This window comes from Nymphalis io, chromosome 9, assembly GCF_905147045.1.
Source record: "Nymphalis io chromosome 9, ilAglIoxx1.1, whole genome shotgun sequence".
Lineage (NCBI taxonomy): Eukaryota > Metazoa > Arthropoda > Insecta > Lepidoptera > Nymphalidae > Nymphalis > Nymphalis io.
The window spans coordinates 8,607,186-8,619,649 of record NC_065896.1 but is presented as its reverse complement, the minus strand read 5'-3'; the positions used below and the strand labels follow the sequence as shown (position 1 = coordinate 8,619,649).

Here is a 12,464-nt window from a genome sequence, read left to right as displayed (position 1 = left end):
CAGTTCCCCTGCTTCCTGCCTTATCGCTGCTTAGAAACGGTCGGCCTGAATTTCGATTTCTAGGCACGTCTGTAATTTCCTTCTAAATATAGTTGGCTAGAGAATTATCATTCCAAATAATTCAAAATGATACTATTAAAAAACATGTATTCAAAATTCCAAGTAAATCGTCTCGATCTTTTGCGTTTAATTAGATTCGATGTCACATCTTCTGTCAATCATATTTTTTAACGTTAAGTATATTGATCACATTTAGAAAGTATTTTACTTCGCAATAGAAACCAAATGACATGTATAGCGTTACGGTTTGAAAATGTAACTAACGCCTGAACAAATAAATAATTTCACTTTAAGAACTCAAATTTTATCATCCTAAGAATTTAAAATATAATTTAAACTTGAAACGAATCTCTCAGGTAGGAAAAATACGTCACATCGCTTAGTTAGAAATAACGTCATCTTATGAATCATTATGGGCAATATAAGAATTAACAGAGACTAAAATGAATCGAATGACGAAACACTCATGTTACTATCCTAATTTTTTCAATGCTATTAAAACCCACCGTTGCCGGTTTTTCTAACATTTTTTAGTCGAACATATTTTAAATATGTCGACTCATAGTTACTAAGGATTAATAATAACATATATTTGTATGCATAATATTTTATAAATAAAATATTTGGAACAGCTAACAGTGTGATATTTTAAATAAAAACAATACAAATTATAAAAAGTAATAATGCCACTTAAAGTATTATGTAATTAATGATTCATGGCCAACAATTTTATACCGATTATGGTAATGGGACTTATAATCGTATCAAATGTATATATTCATGGTGTTTTGGGGTAAACTTATATAATTTAAAAATCGATTTTGTAAGAAAACATTGAATTTCATTTAAACTCATCAGAATGTGACGAAGCGGGTTGTCTGCGTTTTTTTAAATCAAACCGTACAATGTGCTGGTATCTTTCCTTATTTCTTCTTATGTTTTTTACCGGCGTCTATAACGAAATGACCGACTGTTATAACGAATTTTCGATAAATATGAGTCATCTAAACCAGTTCAAGGAACCGTTCACGTGCTTAAATAAAATATAACCAAAAACCGTCATCGCAAATGTCGTTGCAATGACATAATATTAAAGTTTGTTGTCAAACTCTTTGTTCGACTTAATTCACTACTTTACCTATACGCGGTGTTTGGGGATTTATTAGTTAAGCAATGTTATGTTTTCTTTTTTCAAAATTTAAAATAAATGATGACAGAGAGAAAGAAATCAGTGCTTATCTTAACAAATAATATTAAATATTACTTGTAACATTTACATTTAAATGAAACTGTTTATGTAGTGTCTACGTGGCTGAAATAAAATATAGAACGAACAAGCTATACATCTTAATATAATCTTTATACTTTTCGTCGTCAAGCCCTTTGGTTAGCAACGAGAAAGAAATCCGATATACGCAAAGCGACACACCAGATTGTATTGAGATCAAACACGTTTCATTTATCGTGGCACACGCTTCATATACATTACAATCACGTGGCAGTTTTACATCATAATCTCAAATATACGTATAGAGTTCCCGCTTCGACAGATTTAATTTATATAATTATATAATATTGTAATAAAAATAATATAAGTGAAGAACTAACTAATGTGTTAATTATTGCAAAGGCATAAATATAATTGAAACGAAATAGACTTTAAAATAGATATAATATATAAAAATAGAATATAAAACACTGAATTCAGTCAGAATTAATATTAGATAATGCCATCTATGAGGGAATAGCAGCACCACTGTTATCCCATGAAGTGTGTGATACTGAAATAGCTATAACACGAAGACTATTTCAAACTCACGTGTCACCATTGGAACGACTTGGCAACAGCATTTGCGTTTTCACTGAGGACGAAGTTCATCCTGAGATATTTAAGTCGCTGGCTATATGTATGGAATGAATTGTTCTAAAGCTTTGTAAATTGTCATCAATAGAATATTTTTCGTTTACTTGAATTATTAGGACAATTATGATGCTTCATATTGCTATTATAACGATAACGTTCTTTGTATTCTATAAAAAATCAATTTTGATTTATAACTAGCATCATAGTCGGTTTGTTGATTAATGAGAAATAAAGATTAAATAAACATCGTTTGTAAGCAAACGAAGAACATTACAATTGGATCGAGCCAATAAAGCAGGAAGGTTGCTAACCCGTGCAGGGTGAGTGATCGATACCATTACATTTATTATGATACTAAATAAATCATACAGTGCTGATAAATAACATACATGAGCCGTTTTAAACCGCCGTGTGATTTACTACTGTGAAACAATCACAAACATTGCTTCTGACGCATTTTCGAACCTAAACAAATGTCCTTTATCTCATTTTACATGACACCTATTATTTTAACAGCACATTTCTCAATTATACAGTGAAAAAGAGACCATGAAACAAGATCGACCCTAAATTTTTTATATATAAAATGTAACAACGTGCAAATGGGAAAGAAATAGTAACTATCACTCACATCGCCAATGCGCCACCAATATTGGGAACTACGATGTTATATCTCCTATGGTTACACTGTCCCACTAACCCTTCAAACCAGAACACAATAATACAAAGTATTGGGTGGTACCCAGGTGGCTTGCACAAAGCTATGCCACCTACATGTAAAAACTATAAGAAATAATAAAAAGAAATACGTCATCAAATTATTTCTTAGTTATTATTTATACCCGAAAAATGCGTTATCAGGGTGCACCTTAAGTCCTTAGCAATAATTATCCCCTGTCTTATAGAAAAAGTTTGCTACATACATTTAATAAAAAATAATAATAATTCTATAAATTGTCTCTTGTATTTTCTTGATATTCTACATATATACGTTGTATTCTATTTAATATGATTACGCACTTCCATAAATTAATGGTATATATTTTACAGCTGTTTTGCATATTTTTTTCCCCTTTTAATACATAAATGAGCTATTCATGAACAATCAAAAGCGTTATATACTTTATATTTGTTTCGAATTATTCAGTACAGCTATAAAATATAATATAAAGACAAGTATTTAAAAAATATTTTACGCAGTACTATACCACTTTGCATTTAAATTTTTTTCGTTTCATGTTTATTGAGCGTTTATTCAACACGTAAATACATAAATTATTTAATAAGTACGTAACAGATGAATTGTCCCGTTCTCTTAAGGAGAAGGTTTGAAACTTATTAAATCCATTCCAGTAATAGAATTTATCCAAAGCCATCCTTCCTCAACAAGCACGAAATACATTATAATAACAAATTAAGTACATAAAAGCTTTTGTTTATCTGGATTTGAACCCGCACTATTCGGGCTAAATAATATATATAATTTTTCACTGAGCATGTCATATGGGGGCTTACAATTATGTTACATTCCATAAACTGCCTAAATAACTATAGAATATTTATCACATTGCCTCGTGTAGAAGATTTTTAATTATAATATAAAGTGCAGTGCCGAAGTCGCGTCTATATGACGCCAGAGGCGTTTTATCAGGTTTCAAATGATAAACGGCAAAGGTTTTGCTCGAGCACAAAGTATTTATATGTAGCCTTGGTATTCATAAAATTCAAAGTTCTTACATATTGAATCCTTTTTAAACATATAAATCATTATTAATTGAAAATATTTATACAAATAGTTATTAATATATGATGATTAAACAAGAACATGTTCCGTAAACACTTGGCATTGCTTTAAACATTTCAACGTAAAAAGCTGCAGTTTCTCTACTTCTTCGTAATTTAAAATGAATACATTTTAATTATTTTATAGCAATTGAATTTCATATATTATAAAGAGGTTTTGTTTGTTTCAATCAAAAATATAACTGAAACAAAAAAACCACTATATATGGATGAGATTTTTAAATTTCCAAAACGTATATAAAAACATATAGCTTAGGTTTTTCTGGCCACACACACACATCTATTTGTTACAGATCACACGAACAACACAGAGGCTGTTCAATTTATTACACACACTACGGCACAAAATTAATCCTTATCATAAATAAATAATTTAAATTTTATGCGTTTTATGTAATTTAAGTTAATGTGTAAAACTTTAGACACTGGTTGGCCTCCTTTTGCCGTTTCACAAACTCCTCGCGGTCTTGCGCTAGCAGAGTCGATCCGATATTTTTCATTTATCTTTTAAATTTCTCAAAAATGTAATTTTGTAATGTTTCTCAAAGGTAAGCGGATAAAGACGGTCACTTTAAATCCATGAAATCAATGGGCATAATCTTATAAGAAACAAATATATTTATAATTTTATAAATACGAAGTACTTTTTACCAGCTCACGTGTTCCCCTCCTCTTACAACCCGGGTTCCTTCAAACGAGGCGTGAAGAGGCATCTTGCGGGCCGGCAAGGCGAAGGCGGCTAGTGCAGAACGTTTTTCCCGTCTGTACTGGCCGTCGTCGCGTTTGGACTCTACTACCACTTACCATCAGGTGGAGTAGAGTCATTTGCCCTCCGGGCGAATATATAAAAAAAAAAACCTCAAATAAGCTGTACTTACAGAGCCAGATAGCCGAAGATGAATTTGTTAAATTGAAGAAACTCATCAATTCATAATTTTTATGAACACTGAATAAACAGTTTCATATGATTATTAGAAAAAATAGGTTTATAATTTCTGGAGCTGCAATGATATTTACTGATATATAAACAATTGTGCCTCGTTAAAGTATAGGATGTTTTGTCTTGAATTAACAAAGTCATTTAATTGCACACCCGTCGAGTAATTAGCATAGATAATTTCATATTACCTAGAAAAAATGATAACAGTGTGCTATTGTTCTGAAAGATTAATTTGAAACAGCAATGAAACTAACACTTGTCACTCATTGGACTAGCTAGGTTATAGAGTGCGGCGCCAAATCTTTGAAGGTGGAATTTTTTTCCGTGACAGTTTATTTTTTACTCAGAGGACTGAACGCTTTTTGTTGCATTTTATATGATTCTAATAAACGTTTGTACAACGATTTCTTAGTTTAGTTTTGTAAGAATATAACATAGGTTGCGTTTTGTTCAGTTTCCAGTCTGATGGCACTTTTGTAAGTGTGACATTTAACCACTCACAGTATTTTTATAGATTTTATATTTTACATGCATCTGTGTATATCTAAATAATTGTTTGTCCGTTCCGTGATTGCCCAGTGGTAAGAAGACGTGAATTTTATTTTTTTTTTAAAACCAATGACTCCGAGTTCAAACCCGGGCATATACGAATTGAAAATGGAATTGCATGTGTTTATTTTTTGTTTATAATTCATCTCGTACTCGGCGGTGAAGGAAAACATGGCGAGGAAACCTGCATGTGGCGAATGAAAATCTACGACGTCTATCCACCAACTCGCATCGAAGCAGCGTGGTAGAGTAAGCTCTAAAGCTTCTCCTTAAAAAGGAGAAAAGGCCTTAGCCCAGCAGTAGGAAATTTATAGGCTTTTTCTTTTAATTTTTTGACTTAATTAATAAACTTATTAATGAAAATGTTTCGAATTGTCAAAACGATTATGTATACTAGGTATAGTAAAGATTCTGTTGGCGTCACACTTGTTTATGCGTCATCAAAATCTGATTCGTAAATCCAGGGAGCTATAAAATTTCGTCCAAATTTTTTTGCGCAGTCAATATATTCTAAGCTCATCAATAAAACAGTTATAAGTGTCCGATTCACTAAATATTTAGACAAAATATTTAAACGTGTTTTATTTTGGGAACTCAACATATTCTTGTATGTAATAACATAATTAGAGATTGGAGTAAAGACTTAAAAACTATAGGAGGCGACTGAGCGTCGCGCCGCGGCGCCACTGGCAGCGTTGGCACGGGACGCCCGCGATTGTATAGTGTTTGTTTGTGATCGTCTTCGCCTCCGTTTCATTAAACATCCGCCTGTTTCAGTACTCGGCCAATTCTCCCGACAATCAGTGCCAGTGGTATAAGTCGTCTTAATTATTCTACGACGCCATTTTTTAAGTTTAGTCTAGTGCGTTTCATTCAAAATGATTTTGATAAAGACACTGAGAAAGTTTGTTGTACTCTTGTTTGATATAAAGGAAGTGTTCAGTGAATCTCTGATTAATGTGCTGCTGAGTGATGGAGCGGAGTTACTCCTGTAATTATACCTGTCATTCCTATTAAAGACACATTCGCAAAAGATAGTCTTATGAGAATTTGAGTGAAAGAGTTGGAGCCCCTTTGAATGAGCTAAAAACTTTGAATTAAACACATTTTAAAAGACTGACCGAAAGCTATAGAGTGCTGTTATTTTACGCTTTTAATATTAGTATATAAAGATTATCAAAATAGAGAGGGGCAAATTATTTATGTTCAAGAGAATGTCCGGATTAAAGAGATGTATAAGCCAAGTATCGATGTTTATGACTGGAAAACCGATTAACTCGTCCGAGTCAGCTTGGAGAGAAGAGTTACAAAAGTAAGTTATTCTTGAGAGATATCTGAAACTATTAAAAAAGTTGTTTATGCGAATATTAAAAGGTATATAAAAACTTAAATGACTCATTGAGATAAGAATATTTTTCTCAGAAGTTGTCTCTTACATACATAAAAGAATAGCTTTGTATAATTCTTCTAAAAATAGTATCTCTATGAGAAAATATTTAATAATTTGTTTCGTTTAGGTTATTGCAAAAGGTATGTAAGAATTACGACTAAGTTCAATATTAAAATAGCAAAAAGTATCCTAATAACACAAGGAAATAATAATCACTAATTATAATCTATGAAATAGTTGCACAATTTTTTAATTTACATACGATTTTTGGTATATATAATTAAAATTTACTTAATGTTTTTGTGAAATTGGATTGATCAACGATAATTCATTTTGTTTTTTTATATTTGATTCGTATCCATAGTAATTAGTGGTCAATCGTTGTGAAAATTACTCAACGAGTCTAAATACCCGTTGATGGCCGTAATCAACAAATCAATTAAGCACGTAATACGACACTTAATGTTCCGTAAATATTTGTAATCGAAACGAGATTTGAAGCAGATTTAAAAAATTTTGTTTTTAAAACAAACATATTTTAATAAATGTATCACTTTTTATTAAAATCTGTTAAAACTTACATTAAAATATGTTTTAATAAATTCAAGTCAAATGACAATAAAAGATATATCATGGGCAATCTGTTTTGAAATTATAATTAAGATGAAAACGCTTACTTATACTTGTATTAATATAGTTGTATAAAACGTCACCGTATTGACGTCATCGCTCCGGCTATGTCAATATTCAGAACATACACTCGATAATTTTGTACGAAGTATTAACAAATCATTGTCATATAGATTGATGACAGCTTACGAGTTAACTACGTTAGCCAAATCATATGAGACCGATATGCTTCATAGAGGTGTCTTATTAATATCTATGTAAGATTAATTTGCAATTTATTGCTTGTTTTAATAATAAAATAAAAAATTAGGTGTTACTTTTAGTAGTTAATATGTTTTTTTTTTCTAATATAATGAATCACTAAGAAATTTCTAGAACATATCCAGAAAAAAATATGATTATGTTCTCCGTGGCCGATTACGGTCACGGCTGCCGTGTGTGTATGTAAACACAGGTGCACCTTATCTTTCCTCGATTTCATAATTAACAAACTCGCACAGAACTTAGACTTGTTAAAAAAATTAACACCGCGGAATCTGCAGTCTCTAGAGCTAGATCAGCGGATCAGGGCAAAAAAACTATATCTTAACAAATTTCTGTTGTCTTTTTTACACGCATACTCTAACATTTGTACTATTTTTAAGTGGAAACTTTATTGGTTTATGATTTAGTAATAATTCCTTAATTCTATGTAATAACACACTGTATGTTTCCCAAATATAAATAAAATAAAAAAATAAAATAAAATAAAATATATTCAAATAGAGAAACATGACTTTAAAGTTGCTACGAACCGGTACCCTTTCATGAACTGCCCATAACTGGTCCTAGCACTAGTTTATTTAATTAGTCACTTTCATTATATATGGCCTCTTTTATATAAAGCCCTTTTATTATGTTACTCTATATTCAGTGGTTTTAGATAACATTAAACTAAATGTAGGAATGCATAGATTATTTAATAGTGCTTTCACTTATCTTAATGCGAGCTCTATTTGTGATAGCATGTATCTAAAAACTTCCATTTTAGTTATCAATAGTATCCACTAGTGTTTCAGATATTTTTATAAAAAATCAATTTCCAAGCATGTAAATATATATTTAGGTAATGAGTTATTTTTAAATATAAAATTTATACAAATTTTATACTTACATGTTTACACAATTTCACTTCATAGATACCTATTAGGTAGATACTAATTCAGAACGCTCTAAGATATTATTTTAAATATCTTCTAAATGAAATGAAAAAAAAAATATCTATATTTTCCTGGAGTAAGATTTCATTATCACACAAATAAAAAAACTTAAGTTAACTTTTACTTTATTTTATTAAAAGTATGTAATAAAAACTGAATATACTATATATATTTTTTAATTTATCTAACTTTCATAAAATAATATTAAAATATTTTATTCATTTGCAAATTAAAAAAAAAATTGCTTAGGTACGTTTGAAACATAAAATAAAAGTTAAAAGTTAACCCATACTGTTACTTCAATGAAATTGTTAATGAATTAATTATTGATGAAGAAGATTATTTAAATAATTCTAATGTAATGCATTGATGATAACTAATACTCACGAGTATAAACATCGTTGTTTAACATGAATTTATTTTCTATTATACGGAATGCGGATATCTGATTTAAAAATCTTTAGCAATTATTAAAACAAACTATGTTTCTTACTTTATTATACACTATAAGGATATACTATTTCATAAAATATGGCAAAGCACCTAACAAGGCATTAAACTCAACAAGTACTCAAAATATAGTTAATTTATTCAGATTTTTAAAAGTACTTCAAATCGTTACATGACAAAAAAATTCATAACAGTTCTTTATACTACTGGTTCGAAATGTACTATTACTTAAGTTCAGTTAAAGTTATAAGTTTTTTCAGTTATATTTATTTTAATTCAATAATTTTGATAGGATTCATAACAATTTTTGTGATAAGCAAATTCGCCATAAAACGTTTTTCCTATCGACTTTAAACATTAGCGAGGCTTCGATAGCCAGCAGCTAACAATATAACTCCAAATGCTACTGACTAAAGTTAGCTATTAGTATGTATGAAAACTTAAGGACTTAACATTTATACTAGTATTAAAAACAATGATTACAGTCATATAATTGACAAAGATTATTTGGTAGAACTATATCGACTATTCGCGATCTATGATATTGTATGATAGATCGCAAGTAGTCGATATATAATATTCACCTGAATAGTAGGGTTGGTAAAGCTGTCTCTTAATTTTTAGCACTTTAAATGAAGTTTATAATCCGTTTTAAAGTAGAAATTAGCGGCTACAAGCGGCTGCGCGGGGTCAATATTGCAAACAATAACAAAAGTGGCAATAAGAACAATAAAAAATTATAACAATATAAAGATTTTTGTAATTCCTATAAAGTTAATAAGGACAGTATCATGCAGGTATGAACACACAAGTATAAATCTGTTTTCTTACTTATTAATGTGCGCAAAGGGCAACGACATTCGATATTCAACAGTTTAATCCGATTACTTTACTGCTATTTGTACAAATTAATTGTGTTTCGTAAACATAAATGTATCGTTTATTTAAATTATAGGTTCAATTGTCGGCATTTCGATTTATAAACATTTTTACTTGTTAAAAAAACATTCTTCGTACAAAAATCGTTATCTCGATGTTTCTGAATTAAATACTGTTTCTTGAGAAGTTTTCTTTATATTTTACAAATAATAGTATATTTTAGTAATGAATAATAAATATTAACAACGTTTTAATGAGTACATGAACTATTTTTTTATGTCTTTTACATATTCGTTTTGTTTTACAGATACCGCAATGCCCGTTATGCGGCGAGACGTGTTAGAAAGCGCGTGATCTTTAAGCATGGGGACTGCAACGTCGTTCAATGGAACGTAGCGAAACGCAGGCGCCGATACCTTCAGGACATCTTCACGACCCTCGTGGACGCACAATGGCGCTGGACGCTACTGGTGTTCGCTCTCTCATTCATCCTCTCTTGGCTCCTCTTTGCCCTTATTTGGTGGTTAATCATCTTCACCCACGGTGACCTCAATCCCCCTACAAATAGCTCCGAAGTTTTCATTCCTTGTCTAAATAACGTGAATTCCTTTACTGGCTGCTTCCTCTTCTCAGTAGAAACACAACACACTATTGGATACGGTTCCCGGACGACGAATGAGGAATGCCCTGAAGCGATTTTTGTTATGTGCCTACAGAGCATCGTTGGCGTTTTCATTCAAGCTTTCATGGTAAGAATTTATTTGAATATCATTATATTTAAATATATATATATATATATATTTAAATAGAATATATATATATATATATATACATATATATATATATATATATATATATATATATATATATATATATATATATATATATATGTTTATTTAAAATTAAAACATTTCTTTACATAGAGAACAAGTGTATTTTCTAGAAATTACTCTTTGTAATATTTGCTTTATTTTTTGTACCGTCTCCGAATGATCGTTCTTGGCATTACATAAAGGAAATAAATGTTTTATTGTACATGAAATGAAACTTACTATTACGGCGATCTACTAAATTATATAATTATCTTCAAAAATATATTGTACGTACATAAAAATAAACCAAAGTTGTTACGTCTGATCGTCTGCAATATGATGCGCTTTCAGTAATACCAATTAAAGATACATTTTTTTTTATATAATAGGTAAGTGGACGAGCATATGGGTCACCAGATGATAAGTGGTCACCGACGCCCATAGACATTGAGATTGTAAGAAATTTTAACCATCGCTTACATCGCCAATGCGCCACCAACCTTGGGAACTAAGATGTTATGTCCCTAGTACCGGTAATTACACGCTCTCTTCAAAACTGAACGCAACAACACCAAGTACTCCTGTTTTGCGGTAGAACATTTGATGAGTGGGTGGTACTTACCACCAATCTTAAATCGTTACTATAATATATTTTAATATTTACACGAGGTTAGCTTCAAAAGCCTAGCAATAATATATAATTTCTAAAGATAAATTAAATAAAAATAAACACTATTAGACATTATTTAAAGGGTTATCAAAATACTTTTTAATTTAGAAATCTTCCTGCTTCGAAGCCAATATGATAATATGATATCAAAATAAGCTTGGAGCGAAGCCAAACGTTTACGTGCCGATCTGTGTGATCCAGATGCTCTCTTAAAAATAATTACGAAATAAAATATACCCACTCTCGGTTTTACGTTTTACTTGATTCTTATTTTACCTGTTTAAGCATGACTTTCTTGAAATTTAATAAGGTATCACAATTGTATCAATAAGCAGAAAACGACGTTACAATTTTAGGTGGGAACCGTGTTTGCTAAGCTCTCTAGACCAAAAAAACGAGCTCAGACCCTGCTTTACTCCCGGAACGCTGTCATATGCCTACGAGAAGGTCAACTGTGTCTCATGTTTCGAGTCGGCGATATGAGAAAATCTCATATTGTTGAAGCACATATAAGAGCGCAAATAATCCGCCGCAAGGTATATTATTACGACAAAGCGGAGACTGGTTAGTGATTGGGGATTTCAGTCAGCACGCTTCGATACCTTTCCGATCCGAATTTTAAAACCAAATCTTCTTATCTCCTAACCTAAAGGGATTTAAATCTGTATATATTTGCCCCTAAATCGCGTCAATTGTACAGATTTTCATGCCCATCAATTTGGAATTTAACCAACCAAATATTCCTTGTTTTGTCCATAGGTGGGTCTAATATTCGCAAAGCTGGCGCGGGCCAAAAAGAGAAACACGACGCTCCTCTTTTCAAGGAACGCGGTGATATGTCTTAGAGATGGAGAGTATTGCCTCCTGTTTAGAGTCGGAGATATTCGGAAATCACATATTTTGGAAGCGCATGTTCGTGCCCAGCTAATTCGGAAAAAGGTGGGATACCTTAGAGTTATTTGATATGTGTGACTGTTTATAATTACATGTTTTATAAATACATGCAATTATCTTTTATTCGATTGCAAATATCCTTATATTTGTTAATTTTTTTGTTTTATTGGACCCATCTAAGGACTGCCTAACTCCACTCATGTTCTATACAATCACTTTGTACAGTCTGTGCTTTAATCATGTTTCGCTTCATTTATTGTTTGCATTTATGTAAATATATACAGTAAGTAGTTACAAATAAAATTTGACCCAGTGAAATACCAA

General features: G+C 31.0%; 1 protein-coding gene across 4 annotated transcripts in view; it reads left to right on the top strand.

Annotated features, from left to right (window-relative positions):
* Positions 1–12,464, top strand: part of LOC126770525 (G protein-activated inward rectifier potassium channel 3-like) — a 40,400-nt gene that overhangs the window by 17,847 nt on the left and 10,089 nt on the right. For 2 of the 4 annotated variants that reach the window (XM_050489952.1, XM_050489950.1), the window contains exons 3-4: positions 10,072–10,513; positions 12,006–12,185. In XM_050489952.1, the coding sequence (XP_050345909.1) occupies positions 10,072–10,513; positions 12,006–12,185 (622 nt within the window). Of the gene's footprint in view, positions 1–5,943; positions 6,529–10,071; positions 10,514–11,602; positions 11,783–12,005; positions 12,186–12,464 lie in introns of those variants that run through there. The other 2 variants (XM_050489953.1, XM_050489951.1) reach the window with 2 other exon arrangements.